At 34.9% G+C, this 24,649-nt stretch overlaps 1 protein-coding gene across 16 annotated transcripts in view; it reads left to right on the top strand.

Annotated features, from left to right (window-relative positions):
- MYCBP2 (MYC binding protein 2) overlaps nucleotides 1–24,649 on the top strand; it is a 286,215-nt gene that overhangs the window by 50,585 nt on the left and 210,981 nt on the right. For all 16 annotated transcript variants that reach the window (XM_077973872.1, XM_028837602.2, XM_015121243.3 and 13 more), the window contains exons 5-14: nucleotides 5,008–5,204; nucleotides 8,129–8,371; nucleotides 8,603–8,674; nucleotides 10,645–10,741; nucleotides 14,551–14,624; nucleotides 14,764–14,902; nucleotides 16,416–16,492; nucleotides 17,169–17,373; nucleotides 19,553–19,717; nucleotides 22,332–22,490. In XM_077973872.1, coding sequence (XP_077829998.1) covers nucleotides 5,008–5,204; nucleotides 8,129–8,371; nucleotides 8,603–8,674; nucleotides 10,645–10,741; nucleotides 14,551–14,624; nucleotides 14,764–14,902; nucleotides 16,416–16,492; nucleotides 17,169–17,373; nucleotides 19,553–19,717; nucleotides 22,332–22,490 — 1,428 coding nt within the window. The remainder of the gene's footprint in view (nucleotides 1–5,007; nucleotides 5,205–8,128; nucleotides 8,372–8,602; nucleotides 8,675–10,644; nucleotides 10,742–14,550; nucleotides 14,625–14,763; nucleotides 14,903–16,415; nucleotides 16,493–17,168; nucleotides 17,374–19,552; nucleotides 19,718–22,331; nucleotides 22,491–24,649) is intronic.

Genomic DNA, 24,649 nt, shown 5'->3' with positions numbered 1-24,649 from the left:
AGTATTATACACTTCAAATTGTTAAGAGAATATTTCTAAAGTTCTCACTACAGAAAATGTTAAGTACTTGAGGTGATAGATGTTAATTAGTCCACATTTTATTCATGAATCACTTTATATCCTATAAATTTATACAATTATAAATTGTCAATTTGCAATTTTTAAAAAGTGAAGAGCTTCTTTTATGAAGCACACACAATAGCCTATAATGTAGTCTTTATTTAATTGTGGTATGGAAACAGCAGGGGTATAAGTTTTAGAGTATTTTTTTCTGTGTTCCTCTGAAGTTATGGTTTAAGAGTTGAAGTTCATGCACACACATTTCTCAATTAGCATGATGAAGCAGGGGGCAAACAAAACATAAATCCCTGAAATCCAGAAATAATCCTCAAACCTTAAGGTCACTATTAAATTAAATCGTTCTTATTAAACTTTTGGCCAAAATAGCTAACATTCACTTTCTCTAACTTGTTACTCTCAATAGTTTTGAAAAACAGGGAAAAGGAAATAAATGCCACAAACCCAAAACAGTACAATTAGTTTCTAAATTGAGGGGACATTTTTTTTTGTATTCATCATAAATAAAAATCTATTTGTGTTATGGATTAAACTTCTGACTTAGCAGCTTTCATTAAGTAAATAAAATGTTTGCTTTTCTTAAAGTGTGTTCCGATTCTTGCCTTTCATATCAGTGACCTAGGCTCGACATGTAATACTTTAAATAAGATAAGAGCTTTTACTCAAAAGGTAGTAAGGAATAGAAATATAGATGGAAGCATAATTTTTAGCTTGTTAATTGCTTTTTTTCTCCGATGCTAACTATGGGTCTTTAAACTGTCTAAAGTTTTCTAGATCCTTCTAGTATTATAGGAAAATTATCTGAAGTACTAGATCTGTGGTTCTCATTATGTGGTTCTCAATTCGCATTAGCATGTATCAGAGTTATCGGGGCCTTCCCTATGGTGTTTCTGATTCCATAGACTTGGGGTGGGGCCCAAGAATTTGTATTTGGAGTAAGTTTCTTGGTGATGCAGATGCTGGTTTGGGGACTACATTCTGGTTTAGACTAAAGCTTGGTCCTTTTTTTTCTACTTGGCTGTTTGGATTTTGTAGGACCCACCTGTGAGAACCAAATTGCATGAACCTAACTACATGTCAGATTTTTCTTTTTTTGGTCGCATGTGGTGATTCAGTTTTTGTGTTTGACTTGTTTGTTGGTTGGTTGGTTGATTTTAATGGGAGAGAGGATGCTGGTCATTAAAACAAGCTGAGGATTTTTTAAACCATCCCCCTCACATACACAGTTATTAAAAGCTATTATCAAATAAAAGCTGTCATGTTGACAAGCAGGCGCCGTGTTGGTTATTGTTAAGATAACACCATTGATCATATTAATATTGTGAAGTGCTGCTTGACTGGACAGCATTTTACTGAAGATTTGACTTATTTTATTTAACAATAGTTTGCTGGGTTTTCTTGGCTTTGGTTTTGTCAGTTAGCAAATAATTGGAATGTTAAAATACCCACTAAGACTTGTATGTCATATTTCCTCCTTTGAACATGTTATTTCTCTCCTCCTAAGTCTTCTACCATTCTCATGGCTTATGTCAATTGTTAAATACTTTTCCTTCATATCCGTTCTGTATATACTTTCTTTCCTTTATTCTTTTAAAACTAGACTTGTTCTTAATACTAGCTTTGAAATATAATGTGTGCTTTAGTCTTACTGTCTTGCATCAAAACTTTCACATTGGATGGGTGTGGTGGCTCACGCCTGTAATCTCAGCACTTTGGGAGGCTGAAGCAGGAGGATAACTTAAGGCTGAGAGTTTGGGACCAGTCTGGGCGACTTAGACCCCTATCTCTGCAAAAAAAAAAAAAAATTTGGTCATGGCAATGAGTGCTACTCAAGAGGCTAAGGTGGGAGGACCGCTTGAGCCCAGGAGTCTGAGGCTACAATGGGCTGTGATTGTGCTACTGCACTGCACTCTAGCTGGGTGACAGAATGAGACCTCATCTCTACCAAAAAAAAAAAAACCCGAAAAAAATCCCACAAAACCCAAAAACTTTTCACCTTATTAATCTGTTTGTTTTTATTTTCTTGTTAAAAGTTTCTAATTCTGCTGTGCTGCCTTTCGTCTGTCTTCCATCCTTTCAGTGTTTACTGCTGATCTCATCACTGCTTTGGCTTATTTTTCTATGTAAGGGATTTCTTATCACTTCATATTTTCTATTTTGTTAAATTAGCTCAAAGATAAAAGCACTGATTTGGTTCTTTTATAATAAATTTCTGTTGAAACTTGCCTCTCCTCCTTTTTTTAATCTAATATCCCAATCTTACTGGTTATTCTTTTTTTCCCCATTTGGTTATTTTCATGTTATTCATGAAAATATGTGTATATTTATGTAACTCTTACTGTAGAATATCTTGATGATTAGTATACACCAAGCCTCTTCTCTTTGCAAATAGATTTTGATTTTTAAATTATTTATTTAAAAATGTATTCCCTTCTGTTTAGTTAGATTATATTCTCAAGTATTCACTGAAATGTAATAGCACCCCCTTTGTTATGTGCTAAGAATGTATGATACCATTGCTGTTATTATGGAACTTAGCATCAGATATGTGTATAATTACAAGTGTGGATAAATTGTATGGAGGAAAGTAGAAGGAGTTCTGAGAGTCCTTTTTTGTTTTTTGAAACAGAGTCTCGCTCTGTTGCCCAGGCTGGAATGCAGTGGTGTGATCTTGGCTCATTGCAACCTCCACCTCCCGGGTTCAAGCTATTCTCCTGCCTCAGCTTCCTGAGTACCTTGGACTACAGGAGCATGCCACCATGCCCAGCTAATCATTGTATTTTTAGCAGAGACAGGGTTTCACTGTGTTGGCCAGGCTGGTCTTGAACTCCTGACCTCAGGCAATTTGCCTGCCTTGGCCTCCCAAAGTGGTAGGATTACAGTCATGAGCCTCTGCACCTGGCCGTGATTCCTTTTTTAACTTAAAAAATTTTTTATTTACTTATCTTTAGGGACAGGATCTCACTATATTGCCCAGGGTAGACTCAAACCCTGGACTCAAGTGATCCTCCTGCCTCCACCTCCCAAGTAGCTGTGACTATAGGTATACACTGCTGCACCCAGCTCCCTAAAAGCCTCCCTGAAGATGCGACATTTGAGATTTAGAGGGTGAATAGGAGGGAGTGAACTAGATTGTAAGTGCTCCAGGTAGAAATAACAGCATGCAATAAGGCTCTGAGTCAAAAGGAGAATGCATGAAAAGAAGAGCAATATGGCTAGAATGTGGAGAGTGAAGGGAACAGTCTTGTGACAGGTGAGGAAAGAGGCAGGGACATGTGGAGCTTTACATGCCATGTTAAAGAATTTGATTATTGGGCTAGGAGGAATGGAAGGTCATTCTGTATTTCATTACACTAAGAATATTGTTTTTAAAATAGCCTGTTTTCTTAAATTATTTGCTTAAATTATTGACTGTTTTCTTTCCCTGGAATCTTAACCTTTTTGAAAGGGTAGAGACTTTCTTTGTCATGTTTGCCAATACCCTAATGTAGAGTAGTTGCTAATGTGCGAGAGTTCAGTAAATATTTGCTGAATAATCAACAGATGTACTCGCTGAAGGGTAATAATTGGAGGAAGGATGGGTAGATGGAAATATGGACAAACAGGGGTAGATGAAAGGATGGAAGGAAGGATAGCTGGAGGAAAAGGTAGAGGAAAGGATAAATGGAAAAAAAATGAAAGTATAGGATGTGTACAGACAAGTGAAGAGAGGAAGGGAGAAAGAAAAGAAGGAAGAGGAAGACAGAAGGGAGGAAGGAATTAACAAAAGAGTGAAAGAATTTTAGGTAGACAATTAGATGTTTGGTTTGAAATTCTCCCTATTGGGGCAATAGCGAATGGTAAGAGATAATTTCTTAACACTTTTTAGTCAAAGAGATGATGATAGCATGGATTGGAAAGATGGTGATGAGATAGAGAAAAGTGGTTATCAGTTAGGATGTAAAATAAACAGGGCTTAATTTGGGATTAGCTGTGGAAGATGAGGGATTGGTAGGGGCTCCCTAGGTTTCTGTAAGTTACCAGATAACCCACAGGTGGCATTTTAGTTTTTAGAGAATTGCAGTACATTACTCCTCTTTCTCTTGTTCTCCTCCCTCTCTCCCTTCCCTTTCCCTCTCTTCATCTTTCTCAGTTTTCTGACTCTCTTTTTCTCTCTCCATCTGATTATTCACTCTGTAAGGATTTTTAGATCTCTCTTCTATGGAAGAAATACCCAGATGTCTGTTGATTGAATCTTGGATGGAGGTGTTCAGGGAATTTTGTGTGGAGACCTCTGCTGGTTTTAAAACATTTGTGTGTGTGTGTGTGTGTGTGTGTTTCATCTTCACCACTAAATGACTTTATGATTTAGGAAAAATCTTTTGACTACCCTGTATCTCAATTTCATTGTTAAAGGAGGAGAATATCTGTCCTATTGACTTGGAGGTTTTTCTAGGGTATAAATGAATTACATCCTCTCTAAGTGTGAATTGCTATTATGTTAATGATGTAGCCAATTTTATATTAAAGCACATTATGGCATATGCTTTATGTTTCTGTTACTTTGAAAATATATACATAATTTCCTGGACACTTAACATCTTAAGAAGCCTCCTAATCTAAAAGGTAAAATAAGTATGATGAGTAGTCTGTTACGTGATAGGATGAGTTTCTTGAATATGTGAATGTCTCTAGGCAAGCTTGTTTTAAAAGACCTTAGATTTTCTCTTTTTACTAAGAAAAACAAGGAGTTGAACCGAATGTTCTTTAAGGCCCTTGTTACATAAATATTTCAACTTTTGGGGAAAAGAGTAACTGGAAAGAAACTAATGCAAAGTAATTGTTCTAGATTCCTTAAATTTTGTTTATAATGAGACTAAAAATAAATAAATATAGGCATATAATGTTCTGCATGTTGGATGAATATAATTGAATTCTATTTATCCACAGAGTCTCTCTTCCAGCTTCTTTTGGAAATCACTGTTCGAAGTACTGGGATGAATGATAGCACAGGACAGTCCTTAACAGCACTTTCCTGCGCTTGCCTCTTTAGTCTGGTGGCTTCTTGGGGAGAAACAGGAAGGACACTTCAGGCCATCTCTGCTATCCTCACCAACAATGGAAGCCATGCTTGCCAAACTATTCAGGTATTTCATATTTATGTCTGCTTAGAAATTTGTAAGATGACAAGTTACAGTTTCATCTCAATTTCTGTCAATAGGAATTCTGCTTTTTCACACTCATTACAGTAACTTGATCTAAGATTGATACATAAGTAATCTACAGTATTTCAATTACATGATATGTATGTTTAACTCTGAAGCTTTAAATATAATAAAATGAATTTTGGCCAGACCTCTTAAATCTTTAAGCTGGTCTTTGCCTTAACACTGTAGCCTTCTCTTTCCTTGCTGTTGTGTTGCTCTCTGCGTTCTCCCCTCTTCCCATCTTTCCCTGAATTTTTTAGAATGGAATTCATTCTTAGTTTTAAATATCTTTTCTCTGTTGAAAGAAAAAGATATGGTATGCATCTGATATATTTTTGATTGGTTGATTATATGATTTTTAATGAGTTGATTTGTTTCTGAGTTGCTTCAGCTATGTATAAAACATTTTAGGCTTTTAATATTCAGTTGTGGAACAGACAAGCTCGTCACCATTTTAGTAGTGGGAAAAATAATCCTTCTTATAGGCAAACTTGACTTAATTATTTGGGAAGGCTCTGGAAATTGAGAAAGAAGTTAAGATTTTAAGACCTGACTGTCTACTCTTCTCTGGCCCCTTGGGCAACCCCAGAGCAAGTGGAAGGGCTGCCCCAATCCTGTGATTAGCAGACCAAAGATAGCAAAAGGAGTATATTGGTCATTTTCTGTCTTATTCAGTGATCTTGAACTCCCCTTGTCAAACAAGAGCCATTCCCTTACTCTGGATTTCTGCTCTTTTCTTCCTTTCTGCCTTGCTTGGAATCCTTTTGTCCCTTTTTATGGTCCTTAATTATTTTGAAGTTGCTCTAATACAACTGTGGTTTTCAAGCTGTGTTCTGTAGACGTACTTTCAGGGTTTGGCAAATGTTTAATTTAAATATATGTTTAAAATATACAAATATTTTAAAAATTGTAATAAAATAATGCAAACATTCAGATACTATATACCGGATTTTAATAGGATAGTGCCCACCAACATGTGAGCTTATGAATTTTGATATGATTTGCTTTTATGTAGAGACTTAGGAATGCCATTAGAGCTCATAGCAGGAGTACGTGAACTATGTTCATGGAAAGCCTCCCAGAGGATATGAGGTGAGATCTAAACAATGGGTTGAAATTAGCCAGGAGAAATTGTTGGTGTTGGTGGTGTAGAGAGAGAATGTTCTAGGTATCCACATGCTAAGGCATGGAGGTGAGAGTAAGAGTGGAGTATTTAAAAGCTGAAAGAAGTTTAGTATAGCTATAGCATAGAGAGCTGGCAAATAGTATACGCACAACATAGAGAGCTGGCAAATAACAGAGACAGGACTCGAGGGCTTATCTGTCTCCAATATTTTCAATCACTAGACAACACAAAACTACTTGATCCTCTGAATCAGTAGCTATGGTTCTCTACTGACCTGCCACATCACTACATCCCCAGCTCTAGCTGAAACACCATATTAAAGCCCATTACCTTAACATGACTTACAATGCTCTTCATGATTTGGCCTTTTATCTACCAGCTTCATTTCTCAAAACTCGCCTGGCTGTTGGTAGAGGGAGAAAAGCTTTCCCTGATGATGTGTGCAGTAGTCCATTTTCACACTGTTGATAGAGATGTCCCTGAGACTGGGCAATTTACACAATAAAGAGGTTTAATGGATTTACAGTTCCACTTGGCTGGGGAAACCTCACAATCATGGTGGAAGGCAAGGAGGAGCAAGTCATGTCTTATGTGGATGACAGCAGGCAAAGAGAGCTTGTTCAGGGAAATTCCTCTTTTTAAAACCATCAGATCTCGTGAGGCTTACTCGCGATCATGAGAAGAGCACAGGAAAGACTTGCCCCCATGATTCAGTTATCTCCCACTGGGTCCCTTCCACAACACATGGGAATTCAAGATGAGATTTGAGTGGGAACACAACCAAACCCTATCAGTGTGTATAACTATTCACATCTCAGATTTATTTTGGCACCCAACTGCATATTACTTGTCCATTTCAAAAAGCTTAGCAGAGAGTTTAAAGCAAGGTGGACATGGTAGTACTGCAAGGTGCTGTATTAAAGGAGACTGAAATCCTTTCTGGAGGGTTGAACTCTCGACTTCAAAGGTTTTCTGCAGATAAAACACTGTTTATTGCATTTGAGCTCAGAAACAAATCAATAAAAAAAGTACATGGAAAAAGGCACCATTATTGAGAATTAGCAGAAACAAGTATGGTAGAATCAATCCTGCCAAATCCTTAGATATTGAAATTATTTGATATAGAATGTGTATGTGTATGAATATATAAAGTATGGTTAAAGTAATAAAAGAAAATACCAAAAGTATGATTAAGGAGTGAGAATATAAAAAGTAGTCAGACATTAGGAAAGAAAACAAATTGAATTCCTAGAAATGAAAAACCAAACAATTACAATTAGAAACTTAAAATGGGTTAACTATTGTATAATATGATTGAAGGTGGAAATGGCTAACTGAAGGATAAAGAGGAAGGAATTATCTTGAATGCAACAGAGTGACAAGGAGAGGAATATGGAAGATAAAATAAGAAACATGGATCAAGAATGACAAAATCTAATGTAATACAGTCTGAGTTCCACAAGGCAATAATAGATTTGTGGAGATAGAGTACTTGAAATAATGGCAAAGATTTTACAGTATTGGCGAATGACATGGAATCCCAAGAGTAAAGAATTCTACCTTGCTTGAGATTTGCTTCTTGTAGATGAACTTTTAGTTGGTACTTTTTGCTGGCATGCGAAGTATCATTCTGAACAATTTATTGTCTTATCAATGATGATATGTTACCAAAGTATCTTTGTTTTGTGTTTGTAACATTTTAAAATGTTTTTTCATTTTTTTCTTCTCTTTTGGCTAGGTGCCAACAATTCTAAATTCGCTACAGAGAAGTGTACAAGCAGTTTTGGTGGGGAAAATTCAAATTCAGGACTGGTTTAGTAATGGCATTAAGAAAGCAGCTTTAATGCACAAGTGGCCATTAAAAGAAATATCTGTTGATGAAGATGACCAATGTCTACTTCAGAATGATGGATTTTTTCTTTATCTGTTATGCAAGGATGGATTATATAAAATAGGCTCTGGATACAGTGGAACAGTTAGGGTAATGTGCTTTCTTACAGTTCCTTAATTATACAGAGTTATAACCATAACGAATTGTGTTCTGTGTGTTTCTAGTTTCATTTCTAGAATGTGACCTAATTTGGGTGTAAAAATATTTATTTGAAAACTATAATTGAAATACAGGCGTTAAATGTCATTCACCCATTTGTATTATTTTTCATTGACTGTTGATTATGAAACCACTGATAGACTAACTTTTTTTATTTTGCAGGGCCATATATACAATTCTACATCCCGTATTAGAAACAGAAAAGAAAAAAAGTCTTGGTTAGGGTATGCTCAGGTAAGAGACTATCCACAATAAACCAAAATTTTCTTATCTTTTAAAACATGTGATTTGTCCTTGTTTAATCAATAATGTCGCTTCTATTTAAACAAAAATGATATAGTTTTACTAATATGGCCATAACAACTGAATAGTGTAGTGTAAAGAACACTGGCTCAGAACTCATAAGAGGTTCAGTTTTAGTTCTGGCTCTGCTTATTACTAGCTATATGACTGGACAACTCATTTAACTTATTTGGTCCTCTGTTATTTAGCTTTAAGATGGGATTAAACATACCTTCTTTAGAGTTCTTGTTTAAGTGAGTCTCTAGATAAGAATTGAAGACCACCTTTATCATTAGCACTTTTTTTTAAAACTGAGACAGAATCTCGCTGTGTCATCCAGGCTAGAGTGGAGTGGCGCAGTCTCGGCTCACTGCAACCTCTGCTTCCTGGGTTGAAGAGATTCTTGCACCTCAGCTTCCTGAGAAGCTGGGACTACAGGCCCATGCCACTGTGCCTAGCTAATTTTTTTTGTATTTCTAGTAGAGACAGGGTTTCACCATGTTGGCCAGGCTGGTCTTGAACCCCTGACTTCAAGTGAGCCACCTGCCTGACCTCAAATGAGCCAAAGTGCTGGGATTACAGGCCTGAGCCACCCCACCCAGCCTGATTAGCATGTTTTAATTGGAAATGTATACGTGTCCTGAGGCCAAATTAGGGTTTCTTACTAGAAACTCTTTCATTTTAGTCTAGTTTCAGTACTTTCTAGGAAACAGTGTTTGGCCTGCTCAGTAGACAGCTACCTGCATGGAGAATATGCAAAGAATCACAAGAGAGAAAAGCCATGGGCTGGTGTGTCTTTCTTAATGTTGTGATCTTATCTCCTGACCAACATAGCCAGATAGGTATCAGCCTTTTACAAGGTCAGCAGCCAGATGGATACATTACTCCTCCTCTTATGGAGAAAAGCAAATGAAGGATGGACAAGAGGGACTAGAAATATTTTTTTCCATATGGTACCCACCTGAACAGTGAAACCCAAGTTCCCTTGTATAAGGATAGAGAATAAAGATTTCCCTGCTTGCCTGCCTTGCTGAGCTCATGAGATTTGTTGTCAGGATCAAATGATAAAAGATATTTGAAACTATTTTGAAAACTATGGAAATTATTATTGTTGCGTGAAGAATAATTCTACTGTATCAACTGTTGGGGAGAATTTGGAATTAAAATTTTTTTTGGAGTTGTAGTTTCACTTTTGTCACCAAGGCTGGAATGCAGTGGCACGATCTCAGCTCACTGCAACCTCTGCCTCCCAGGTTCAGGCGATTCTCCTGCCTCAGCCTCCAGAGTAGCTGGGACAAATCCCAGCCTCCCAAAGTGCCTCAGCCTCCCAAAGTGCTGGGATTACAGGCATGAGCCACCGCCCCCAGCCTGAAATTAAATTTTAGATAACAAATTAGTTTCTCAGTAATTGTCGCTTAAAAGTTGAACTTAGCTTAAAATATGTCATTGAATTTTTATTTGCCACTCTACTGTGTTTTATCTAAGAAATAATGCCGTGGAAAATATTTTATTATAGAAGTGTGTTCAGTGACATATCACACCTTCTGAAACCACTGTGCTATTCATTTTCAAATAGCAAACTCAATACTTGTTATTTTTCTTAAATTATTTGTTAAAGTAACAGTGATCATTTATATTATTTACTTGGCTAGTGATATGGTCATATACAAAATGTTTGTACCTGTACTGTCCTGTTTAGTATACCTAATTATGTTTCTGGGAATATGTTAAATCAATTTTCAATAATGACTTTTCCTCTAAGTGAGAGGAATGTTCTTATATTTTTAATCTTTAACATCTTTTAGACATCAATATTGATGTATTATTGTAACTCAAAAACCTGTAATATGGAGTTGTATGGCTGCTTTTTCTGCTGAATTAGTAATAAATATTTTAACAGGAAAATGTTTTGCTGTTATCAGGGTTATTTATTATATAGAGATGTGAATAACCACAGCATGACAGCCATAAGGATAAGCCCTGAAACACTGGAGCAAGATGGAACTGTAATGTTACCAGGTATGTTTCAAGTAGTCATTTTTTTTTCCACAAGCAATTTTAAGAAATGTGCATGTTAGGCTATTTAGACACATAAAGAATGATTAGCAAGGGATAGTGCTTGCTTATAAAAGGGTTTTAAAAATCTTGACATACAAAGCATTTTATAGTCTATGTAAAGTTAATACATATCAAGACAATAGACATAGAAATATAAGTTTTAATATTTGTTTTCAAAATTGGCCAGCTATGGCCTAATCTCTGACCTCACCCCACCACGATTTTCTTAGCTGCTGAATTAGTGGAGTGATGTAACTGTGTTGCTCTTAATAAAATCAGAACTCTGACTCTCATGTGATCCAGTATAAAGAACCTTCTGTTTATTTTTACTTTAACAACACTGCAGTTGAGTTTTCCTCCTTTATTTTATTTTATTTATGTTAAAGAGGTTTCAGAGACAGAGTTTAGGGTGGGTCAGGAATTTTTTTAAAATTTCATCATTTATGCTTCTTATGCTTCTTATGCTTCTTAATAATGCTTTGATAAAGGTCTTTGGACATAGTTTATTTTGCTTTAATTTTGAGGCTTTTATATATTCACTTAAATCACTGCTAAATTTTCAGGCAGTAGGTCTCAAATTTTGTCAAATGCTGGAAAAATGCATATTCTTTATTGTAAGGTCTTTGAATTTGCTTATAATGTTGATACTTTCTGAAGCTGTTTATATTAAAATCTTGAACGTCTAATGTGTCTGTCAATAATTTCATAGTAGCAATATTACTTGTAAGCACTTGACCATCTGAAAGTGAGAGCTACTTCTGAAGAGTGCGTTGAGAAGAATAGCTGCTCCTGGGCTGCATGTTAATTTTTAAATATAATCTTAATAACTTCATAAAACATTTATTGGAACCTTAATACCTATACATAGATACATATTAGTGTACATGACACTATGTTAAAGTAAATACCACATTTCATGTCCATTTCAGAAATAGAGCAGCTTTGGAAAGCGGTTGACTTAATAAAATCATTTTGAAAATAGCCATCTATTTTCAGATATGTCAACAGTTTTTTTTTGTTTGTTTGTTTTTTCATTACAAGTCCTGGGCCATGTCTTTGGTCATAATAACAATAATGATAATAATAATATTAAAAAATACTTTTGATAACATGCGCACTCCCTGCACATATTTATACATATATTAAAAGTAATCATGTTTGTTGTATAAAAATCATATGAACTAAAAAGAATGAATTGAAATAATTATAATCCCACTTCCCATATATAAACACTATGAACATGTTGGTAAATATCCTTCTCGTATTTTTCCTGTGTGTATATGTCCATACTTGTAAAAAAGTGTGATCATATGCTACATATTGCTTTTTTAATCTATCTCTTTCACTTAATATTCTGAAAATATTTCTAGGTCATTAAATAGTCTTCTACAATGTCACTTAAATGTTACAAAATATATTCCATTGATTAATGTTTGGGAATGAAAGCCTTCCAGTGTTTTGCTATATAAATTACACTGTAATGAGCATTCCTGCTGTGCTATCTTTGTGCCAGTCATTTTAGGATAATGATGTAGAGGAAAAATTCTAAATTGACACATGCCCTCCGCTATAACTCATGGGTACTAATATCAAGGATTTACTTCTGAGAAACCCTGCACATGTAATAGAGACAGTGACTGAGAAGACAATTTGAAAATATCTGCCTACAGCTGTTTTATTTATTCTGCCTTGATAAAAAAAATTACTTAATGTCTTTATTCAGTTTAAATTCCATTGCTTCGTTTAACTTCTGAAATGCAACTTTGAACGATACAAGTGTGGCTTTCTGTGTTTCATAAGTGTGTGCTGTATTAGTGGTGAAGAGTGAACCAAACTTCGGGAAGATAGTCCCGTATTTGTCTTCAAAACTGGCAGACATTGCTTGATATATTCCTGAAGATATGATCTTAAAATACTACATGATGGATAAAGAAACCATAAAGAGAAAATCTTGAAACCACGTGGCAGAAGACTCCTCCCTCAAGCCTGAAGAAGCCTTTTGTAATTTTCTCATTTTTTTGACCTGGACTGAATTTTCATCAAATAGCACTTTTTGTTTTTCCTGGGTAGGGATAGCTCCGCTCTGTAGCCTTCCAATCAAGGAGCAGAAGTAAATTGTCAGGTTTGTAGATGGTAATGAATACCATGTTTCAAGTTGACATAAATCAGGTAATTCCCTGAGCTTCATGTTCCAGCTTGTCTTACAGTATAGTTTATTTAAAAAGTATTTCAACCTAGTTTTGACGAGCTTAAAACATACTTTTTTCTCTGATAATTGTCATTTTATTCTTTAAACCTCAGCTTATCTTACAGATTGTATCTTTATGTCATTTTCTCCCCATGTCTGGTGACAGGTTGCCTCAGTTCTGAGGCTTTTTGCTACTCTTCTTGCGCCGCTTCACTCCTCACCCCTGCATTTATCTGAAATTATAATGAGTTTTTCTTCTTTGCTTTTTAGTTTAAAATCTTACTGCTTAGAGCTTGAGAAGCATCTTTCTTGCGCCTCTTTGTGTTCTGTACAGTGGACTAGGAACTCTTTCTTTTGATTTCTCCTCTCTTTGATTACCAAGTCTCTTGGGCTACCAGTGGGCCTTGTCTCCCAGTTTCTATTTCCAGTTTGTGATCCCTGAATTCTCTATTTGGTAAGGGTCTGCCTGTGTTTTGCATATTTATGATAAGGAAGTATGCTAGTATGAAGCTCCTGGGCAAAGATAAAGAATAATCTAGCTTATTCGGGTGGGCTCCATTACTGCATTCCAAAATCAGAATTTTATGTTTTATTGATTCAGGTGCAACTAGAAATGAAATGTTATTTTTTGTTTTGGTATTGTGATTAATGGAGAGATTCATCCTAGTTCTCTGCAGTTATTTTGGGAAGTATGTGTGTGTGTGTGCTTTTAACTTGCTTGCTGAAAATTTGTTTTTCCAAAAGGATAGAATTTATACTTAGATGTTGATTTTGCTTGTAGTTTTGTGTTATTTAGTAGCAGTCACTAACACATGTTCCTGTGGTCCTTCTGTAATACTGGTATCCCTTGTTACAATTGAGCTTGTGCATTATTTTGATCAAAGTATGTGGTGTACTATTTTATGGAGATGCATACAGTATTGATGAAATACGGTATTCTAGCCAAGATACATGACTGCTTTGAGATAAAAGTAAAAACGTAAGCATGTATTTGTCTGCTCTGTGTTGGACAAATATTTAAAAAGTTTAGAGCACACTAAATGCTAAAAATGCTGTGAATAAACATAGAATTTCTAAGTGGGAAATGCACAACTGGTTATGAATATCCATTTTACAAAGCAAGGGATATCTAGTTGGGCACAATAGACATCAAATACAGAAGCTTTAAGTCTGTATTTTTCTGTGACACTAATGACTGTGATGTATGTCTGAGAGTAGAGTGTTGCCTCCATTGCATGTGATTGTATTGAAATGATTGTAACCAACATTATAGTTTGTTCATTGTGGTGCATGTTTACTATCAGACTATATCTAATACTAACTCATTTTGAAATGAGGTGGGATCTCAGGTCCTTGGTTATGGAAGATTTATAAATATAAGCAAAAATGTAATAAGTATGATTAGTTGAATTAATCTCTGCTAATTTGTAATTCTTTATTAAAAAGCACAGTCTCCTTTTGAGTTTAAGTTTATCCTTATTGCGTGGAGAACTCTCATTTTGACTTCAACAGAGGAGTAAATTCATTTTGCAAGGTATTTGCTTGTATTGTAATATAAATACTTTTTCTTCCTTTTGCACAGATTGCCACACTGAAGGTCAAAATATTTTATTCACTGATGGAGAATATATTAATCAGATAGCTGCTTCAAGAGATGTAAGTATCCTGAATCTTAAGTAACTAGTGTAAATTGAATTTCTCTGCCTTAAATTATTTAGCTTTTATTAGATAGACTGTAGAGCCTTGAACGACCTCTTTCTGTAATATAATGCTGCGGATGTTTTATTTTTCTTAGGATGGCTTTGTTGTCAGGATATTTGCCACAAGCACTGAACCTGTTCTGCAGCAAGAATTGCAACTTAAACTGGCTAGAAAATGCTTACATGCCTGTGGTATCTCACTATTCGATCTGGAAAAGGACTTGCATATTATAAGTAAGATAGCAAATCAAGTGTTTTCCCCGTATTTTAATTTTCAATTTTTAATTCTCTTAAAAATGAATTGTGTTTTCACCAGTTCAGTTTATATTGTAGCAGCTGTTTTGTGTCTGTTACTATTAATATAAAGGATAATTTTGAATTAATATGAATAAATAGGAAATGCGGCCTTTAAACAAAGTACAATATTTGAAGACCATTCTAAGAAGATGACTAATAATTTCTCATTTTTGTTTTGAATAGAGCAAAAGAAAATAAAATTTAATGAGAATTATGGATGGATATTGGTGAATGCCATTAGTTTATATGCTGCATCATTATTCAACTATTTAAAAATTTGAAAACTTACGTTGTAAATGTCATTACAACAATATGCATAGTTCTCTCATTGAAATTTTTTAAGTTTTTACTTGAACAGATTTTCAGGGTAACTATAGAATGGTGTTATAGATTGTGACAGTGGTAATTGGCCTTACACACAGGTCAGTAATCTTTCATTTGGATAGAGAAATGCAGATAACCACAGAGTATTTCTTCGGCTTAGATTATTTGCTGTTGTAATGTTGTAAAAGTAATTAGGATCATGAGTTCTCCTGAGAGTTTTAGTTTTGGCTTGCCACACCACTCCAGGTTTAATAGTGACCTTCCATAACTTGTAGGGTTCTTTGTAAGATCCTCCTCCTTTTTTGACTGTTATCTCATTATATTTAATAAACTTGGCATTAGTGCTTTACTTTATATATTCTAATTTTGTAGTATTTTTATAATTCTTCCCTAGAAAAATATCGAATTGAAATTACATATTTAAAATTTTAAAAGCCCAGAAACTAATTAGTAGTTTGTATAGTTGGACAAAATCATAAAATGTAGTATATATAAAGTTACAATTATTCATAGTTTTACAATTTGAAAATATGCATAAGGATCTGTGTGTATATGCATTTTATATATATATATAAAATATATATTTGAATTCATGGAGTAGCTATATAAGATGTTCTTCTGTAGAAAAAGACATAGGCAGAGAATCTGAAATACTTTAATTCAGATATCTGCATGGCATTGTTCCAAGCTCAAATGACTGTGTCTGGACTAACCTCTCCAACCTTTATATTTGCTTATTTGTAAACCAAATGGTATAGTTGAGGAATCAAATGAGATAAATTTTGTGAATGCATGGTACCTAATAAATGCTCAATAAAAATTTGGCCATTTTTACATTAATTCAAGGAATATTACTGACATTGAATTTTTAAAATTTTTTGTTGTATATTTAAAAAATTAATTTGTTACTGGTTTGGAACAAGAGAAACAGATTATGATAGCTTTATCATTCCTTGGAGTACTATACCTATGGTTAATATGTTTAAAAATTTGAGTGTATAACATTTTGTCATCCTTGTTTTTTAGTGATTTTGAATTGACATTGCAATCACTCAAAATAGTACATGTTGTGTTTAGAATTCTTCATATTAGAAATGCAATAGTATTTATTAGTCTCGTATTTCAGGTACAGGATTTGATGAGGAGTCAGCAATTCTTGGTGCAGGACGAGAGTTTGCGCTAATGAAAACAGCAAATGGAAAGGTAAGTTATTCTCTTTGGATTAAAAATTAGCATTCTCTGATTTAAGAGATTAAAGTACAATCTGTTGATTAGTTTATATAGTTTGCATCTTTAATGAGAATAATCTTTTAAATTTTGATTTAAAATTATTTTTTATGAGATAAAATTGTATTCATGTTGGAAACAGTACAGGCATGCCTCATTTTATTGTGCTTAGTTTTGTTGCACTTCACAAATAATTGCTCTTTTTACAAATTGAAGGTTTGTGACAACCCTGAGTTGAGTGAGTCTGTTGGCACCATTTTTCTAACAGCATGTGCTCACTTTGTGTCTCTGTGTCACATTTTGGTACTTCTCTAAATATTTCAAACGTCTTTGTTATTACATCTGTTATGGTGATCTGTTATCTTTGATGTTACTATTGTAGTTATTTTAGGGTACTATGAAGTGTGCCTATAGAAGACAGAAAACTTAATGGATAAAAGATAAAAAAGCTATTATGAACTGTGTCTTCTTGGTAAAATATTTGTATTTCTTGCTCAACTCCCATAAGTTGAATAGTGTGAAAAAGAGTTTGTTTTTATGTGAATTTTGTTTTTCAGTAAAATATTGATGTCCTTTTTTTTTCTGTGTGAAATCTGATGCACTATTACAAAAAGCACCATAATTCCTTTTTTTTTTTTTTTTAATGTATAAGATATATTACACTGGCAAATACCAGAGTCTTGGAATCAAACAAGGTGGTCCTTCAGCAGGAAAATGGGTTGAGCTGCCAATTACAAAATCTCCAAAGATAGTACACTTCTCAGTTGGACACGATGGCTCTCACGCCCTTTTAGTTGCAGAAGATGGGAGCATATTCTTTACAGGATCTGCTAGTAAAGGAGAAGATGGAGAATCAAGTAAGTTGAGTGATCAACTATGCATTTAGTAAAAATAAATGCTTTATTTTAGTAAAAATAAATAAAAGTTTATTAACATAAAGTTACCAATTTCAACAACACTAACCTCACCAAGTTAATAGAGGATTTTACACTGGGGACATATTTAATTAATGGCAGTGGGTTACTGTTCATTGAAAAAAAAATGTGCTTGCTAATTTCATTCTAAAGTTCATATTTATGAATTTTTATGCTTTATGGGAACGTGGCTATTCATCTGAGAGTATATGCTTATTTTATAGCAGTTAATGTTATTTTAAAAACTTACTTGTTGCAATAGATTATTTTAGGAAACCCAAAACTTTGGAAGGAATGTATACTTCAGAATGAAGGTAAACTTTACGTAATCTTTTGTAATAGTATTGACTGTGGATTATAGTTTTTGTTTTTGTGTTTTTTGAGACAGGGTCTTACTCTGTGACCCAGGCCGGAGTGCAGTAGTGTGATTAGCTCACTGCAGCTTTGACCCCTGGGCTCAAGTGACCCTCTCACCTCAGCCTCATGAGTATGTGGGACTATAGGCACATGCAACCATGCTCAGCTAATTTTTGTATTTTTTGTAGAGATGGAGTTTTGCCATGTTGCCCAGGCTGGTCTCAAACTCCTGCACTCAAGCAATCTGCCAGCCTCCCAAAGTGCTGAGATAACAGTCACGAGCCAGCATGCCTGGACTGTATTACCATTTTTGGTGTTATTTCTCTGTGATGGAATCATTGCTAAGCAATGACAAAGAAAATTATTTTGTTTATGTCTCATATTTCTTATGTTTCTGTGCAGTCTTCCTCAAAGTGTCATTTTTCTCGTTATAAATTCTCACGTACTTTATATATTTTAGCACATTGGAGAAGCATCTTATAGGGATTAGGTTGTAAAGCCAATACATAATGTAAAAATAATGTGAAAATAAAAATTATTTGGAAAAACCCTTTAAAGTAGCCATAAAGTGTATTATTATCTCTCAGAATAGTTTTTCCTTCTGGCATTTGGAGGACATTGTCCTTTCTTTGAGGACCAGGTAAAGTAGTTGTAGTGTATGTGTCTGTATATATACGTATGTGTGTTTGTGTATACGTGTGTGTGTGTGTGTGTGTGTGTGTGTGTGTCATGTCGTATGAAAAGTAGAGTATTTTAAGCCCCAGCACAGCAGCAATATATTTTTGTTCTGAAAGACATGCAGGGACTGGGGTTGACTGAAGGAACAATTGGTTTCTTGTTTCCCATATTTTGCCTAGTTCAAGGATTTAGTTTTTGAGAGCAGTGGCTGCTTGAATCACCACATTTAAAATTATTCACTCTCCTTCCATATATATATATATATCTCCTTTCCTTATAATATCTCATTGACAGCTGGGCACGGTGTCTCACACCTGTAATCCCAGCACTTTGGAAGGCCAAGGCGGGTGGATCACGAGGTCAGGAATTCGAGACCAGCCTGACCAACATGGCAAAACCCCATCTCTTCTAAAAATACAAAAATTAGCCAGGTGCGGTTGTGGGTGCCTGTAATCTCAGCTACTCAGGAGGCTGAGGCAGGAGAATCACTTCAACCTGGGAGGTGGAGGTTGCAGTGAGCTGAGATCGTGCCATTGTGCTCCAGCCTGGGCAACAGGAGCAAGACTCCATCTCAAAAAAAAAAAAAAAAAAATATATATATATATATATATATATATATATATAGACTTGATGTAACTGCTTATTCAATATATATGTTGAATGAATGAGGAACTTCTTTTACTTTACAGGATCTAACAAGAATACATGTGAATAACAACTTGGAAAAAAAGGAGATTTTACATATGTGTTAGTAGAATGGTATTAATAATGCAATAGCTAATTTAGAGATTGGGCCCTCCAGGAGTTTGGTAGAAAACTAATATTACTCACTGAGAATTTGAATGTACTTCAAGGAATGAGGATCTAGCAATTATAGCATAAATATTAATTGACCAGATGAGGCTAGCAGGTTCACTAATTTTAAGTGACATGTTGGGAAGCCCAGGCCTTTGTGAAAATGGACAAATAGAATAGTGTCATAAATGCAAATAATACATGCTTTTTTTTCTTTGAGCTTTATATACAAACCATTATTATTATTATTGGTACATAGAGGTCTTGATTTAATCTAATTTCTTTTTTAAAGCTAAGAGCAGACGGCAATCCAAACCTTATAAACCTAAAAAGATAATTAAGATGGAAGGAAAGATTGTGGTGTATACAGCCTGCAATAATGGAAGTAGTTCTGTTATTTCTAAAGATGGAGAACTCTACATGTTTGGAAAAGATGCCATTTACTCTGATAGTTCAAGTAAGTTAAAAAAAATTTTATGCAAAGAAGTTTCAGTATTAGTTTTGTATGACAAAGACATATCTAGAAAATTTATGTTTGTAGCATGCTTTCTCTACATTTTTTACATTTCCTTCCAAATGTGAAATATTTCGAAAGAGAAATTCTCTGTCATATCTTGTCATTAGGAGCACTGTCCCTAGTTTCGTGCAGAGCTAATCATAGAGCTTGGCAAGGGAAGCTTCACTGTAGCTGTGACTTCTGTGGAATGCTTTCCCTAGATTCAGGTGCTTATGGGACATGTCCCTGGGACAGTGGCAGTATCCTGGGGAAGTGATTTTCATGACAAAGCTAGTTTATAATTGTTGAAGTATTTTTTCTCCCCCATTAGGGTGTTTGGCTGGGATGATCTGTCTTATTTACTGTTCTATCCCCAGTGCCTAGCACAGTGTCTGCCACGTTGTAGGGTCTCAAGAATTATTTTCTAGTGTCTGGGTGACTGATAAACCAAGTTTAAGAAGTGGATATGAGGGGTGGAACTAGCTAAATCGTTTTATATTTATAAATGCTAATCTCCAAAACTTGTCACATTTGGTTACTAGATTTTCTTTCTAGCAGCTAGAAATGAATATAATGAATGAGGCATCCCACTTGGAAGGATTTTATGTGTGATAAGTATGTAAAACCTTTGAGTTTCTTTGGAAAAAAGGAAACTAGAATTAATGAAGTTTATGATTAGAAATTTATATGATTGCCTCATGCTGGGGAAATTACATCTGTAGAACATTTATAGCCATTAATTATTAAGTCAAGAGGTACCCAGATGATAAGTGAACTGGCTTAATGCTATAATATTTAGATTCTCATTTGGAAGCAGCTATCAGAGTAAATCAGAATTTGGGAGTGGGCTCTTGTACACTTTAAAAATAATATTCAGAATAATTATTGCTTACTAACATTCACTGGGTAGAGCTGATGGAAACTTGTATATCTCTTCAACATATATTTATTGAGCTTGGATGATACATCAGTGATTGACAGACCTGTCAGACCTGGTTACTGCCTTTTTAAGGATCTGAAGGACAGTTGGGTATTAGAGGACTTAAATGTTGGGGAAGTGGCATTGAATGGTTATGGACATAGACTCAGATCCTAGCATCAACACTTTTTTTTTGGTGGGGGTGGGGATGGAGTCTTACTCTGTCCCCCAGGCTGGAGTGCAGTGATGCAATCTCAGCTCACTGCAACCTCTGCCTCCTGGGTTCCAGCGATTGTCCCACCTCAGCCTCCCAAGTAGCTGAGATTATAGGCACACATCACGACGCCCAGCTAATTTTTTGTATTTTTAGTAGAGATGAGATTTCACTGTGTTGGCCAGGCTGGTCTCGAACTCCTGACCTCAAGTGATCCACCTGCCTCAGCCTCCCAAAGTGCTGGGATTACAGGCGTGAGCCACCGCACCCAGCCCCTGGCACCAACACTTTTAATTGGGTAACAGTTTTCTTAACCTTTAACTGGGTATCAGTTTACTTAACGTTTAAGAGTTTTCTTTTTGTTTTTTTTCTACCTGCAAAAAATAATGATAGCACCTGCTTCATATGGTTGTTATGAAGATTATAGGAGGTAGAGCTTAAGAAATGCTTAGCACATCATGTAAGGTCTCAAAACATGTCAGCTAGTACTGTTAATAATAAATAACTACTGTTTTATATATACATACACATACACTTAACCTTTTTCAAATGCGCTAGATATTAAAAGTGGAAATTTTTGAGGTATAATTAACAAAAAGACCTAAGCTAGTGTAAGGTGAAAGTGAAGGCCACCTCAAGGTGGTGATATCTGAGCTAATAATGTAGAACAGTTTTCCCAAAGCATACTGTGAGATTGATATTATTTGTAATTTAAAACAAATACTTGAAAACGTGTTTTTATTTTAATGTATATTGGAAAAATAGTCAATAATCTTTATTAATGTTATTACTACTTGATAAGGTTGAAGATGCTACGATCAATTTAGAGTTGATACAAAACATATTAAATAGATAATATGAGTGGCACTTGGATATGACAAGTATAATAAAAATAATATATGGATAAGTGAAGTTTAGAAAATAGTTATGTATTGGATTATGGAAGAAAGTATTGTAGGTTGAAAAGGATTGAAAAATACTGTTTGGAAAGTCTCACTAGTTTCTACAAAAACAATTTCATGTCAATACACTATGGCAATTATTTTACTTTGTTTTGCTGAGGCAGGTCAAAGCAGGTAAAACAAATTATTTATGGACTCCTTTGTGCTTAGACCAGAAAAGTTTGAGATTTTCTGACCCTTCTGAGTACTGTGGAGAGGGGTTACCATTTGGAGGAAGCATTCAGGAGAAGTAAGCTTGAGAGAAAGCTACAGTAAAGTTATGCCCCAAGTCTGGATGATAACGTTTTAGGATTCATTGAAGCTACATTACAATGTTACAAAGTTAATTCAGTGATACTCTGCCAGACTTTTGGCTACTTATTTCTCATTTTGTTAAGTTATTTTGCCCCAGAAATAAACAGTTCTGTATTGAGGTAGTTCTATTACTAAGCTCAGAAGGGCCTTTTTATTGTGTTTAGTAAATTTGTTTCTTTCTTTTAGGTTTGGTAACTGATTTGAAGGGCCATTTTGTAACTCAGGTAGCTATGGGCAAAGCTCACACTTGTGTTTTAATGAAGAACGGAGAAGTGTGGACATTTGGTGTAAATAATAAAGGACAGTGTGGACGAGACACTGGTGCCATGAACCAAGGTGGGAAAGGTAGGTGTTTAATTCTTAGATATTACAATTTGTGTTGTCTATTCATTAGTTTTTCAGAACAACATAGTGAAAAGTCTTGTTCTTTTCAAAATGAGTGGCTCTTCTTTTTCTTTTTGTTCCTATTTAAATTTTTAAAAAAATTTTGATGGATAGATAGTAGGTATGTGTATGGGGTACTTGAGTTATTTTGATACAATATATAATAATCACATTAGGGTAAATGGTGTCTCCATCATCTCTAGCATTTGTCCTTTCTTTGTGTTATGAACATTCCAATTGTACTCCCTCAGTTGTTCTAAAGTGTACAACAAATTGTCACCGACTGTAATCACCCTGCTGTGCTATCAAATAGTAATCTCTTCAATCTAATTATGTTTTTATGCCAACTAACCATCCCATTTCTCACCCACTCTCCCCGACCACCTTTCCCAGCCTCTAGTAACCAGCATTGTACTATCTTCATGAGTTCAATTATTTTAATTTTTAGCTCCCACAAATGAGTGAGAACATGTGAAGTTTGTCTTTTGATGCCTGCCTTCTTTCACTTATCATAGTATCCTCCAGTTACATCTTGTTGCAAATGATAGGATCTCAGTCTTTTTTATGGTTAAGTAGTACTCCATTGTGTTTATGTACCACATTTTCTGTATCCATTCATCTGTTGATGGACACTTAGGTTGCTTCCAAATCTTGGCTATTGTGAATAGTGCTGCAATAAACATAAGAGTGCAGATATCTCCTTGATGTAGTAGTTTCCTTTCTTTTGGGTATATTCATAGCAGTGGGATTGTTGGATCATATGGTAGTTCTAGTTTTAGTTTTTTGGGGAAGCTCCATACTGTTCTCCAGAGTGGCTGTACTAAATTTACATTCTCACCAACAGTGTACCAGTGTTCCCTTTTCTCCACATCCTCTCCAACATTTGTTATTGCCTGTCTTTTGGATAAAAGCCATTTTAACTGGGGTGAGATGATATCTCAGTGTAGTTTTGATTTGCATTTCTCTGATGATCCGTGATGTTGAACACCTTTTCATATACCTGTTTGCCATTCATATGTCTGCTTTTGAAAAATGTCTATTCAGATATTTTTCACTTTTTTTTTAATTGGATTTGAGTGGCTCTTTGACTTTATACTTGTGAATTAGGAAAACCACTGAATTTCTTATTTATTTGATAATATTTACGATAAAATATCACCGGAAAAGCAAATATACTTTAGATTTTTGATTTTTGAGCAAATGAGCTGGCTTACTCAAATCATCTTCTAAATTCTACATAAAATAATGCTTCTTTGACTTAGCATCTTTGATGACTACATTACCCCAGAAAAGTCTTTTCCAAACTTTTTGCTTTTATACCACGTTTGAAATTTTAACCATTTTTGACAGTAGTCTATCTGGCAAATATTATCATCCCATTTAACAGCACATGCTACCTGTAATTTAACCTGTTCTTGACAACTAAGAGTGATCCTTATGAATATCTGACACTTTACCAAGAAAAGACTAAATTGTAGACACATCTTCTTCACAGTATCCTTTGCCCCAACCCTCAGGCCATTGAAGAGAACGAAGGTCGTTATCCTTTGATTGCCCTGTATTTTGTGGTCTTGTTTTGTTGTTGTGGTTTTAAATAGCATGTCTACTTCTTGCCTTCAGTTTTTACATCTAGCTGCTATCATGTTTATACCTTTCACTGCAATTTCTGATTTTCTGTTTTAAATTTTGTATGGACAAGAGAATAAAACAACACATATATATTATTAGAACTAAGCATTGAACTTTAGTTAAAGTACCAATAATTTCGAGGATTAATGCTGTATAAAATAACAGAACCTGGTTTTTCTGTTTTGAGGCTTTGATGTCAGACTCATGTGGATCTCAGGAACCCAACCTTCTTTGTCTTTGCCTTATTTGTGTGTCTGTGTGTGTATTTAAAATGCATCAGTTTAAAAATGAGCAAGTTATTAGAATATATTGGCAAATGAAGAAGGAACAAAAGAAAGAAATGGATTACTTCACAATGGAAATACTTTGATTTGCTAAATTAGTGAACTTGTTTTGGACAATAACTGCTAGGACAAAGGGGAGAATCAGTTTTTTTTTTAAATGTATGTTCAGATTATGTTTTATAAGAAGTCTGAAGTGAAAAACATTGT

Source organism: Macaca mulatta, chromosome 17 (assembly GCF_049350105.2).
Source record: "Macaca mulatta isolate MMU2019108-1 chromosome 17, T2T-MMU8v2.0, whole genome shotgun sequence".
In the NCBI taxonomy this organism is placed as follows: domain Eukaryota; kingdom Metazoa; phylum Chordata; class Mammalia; order Primates; family Cercopithecidae; genus Macaca; species Macaca mulatta.
This window is presented reverse-complemented; position numbering and strand designations above follow the sequence as displayed.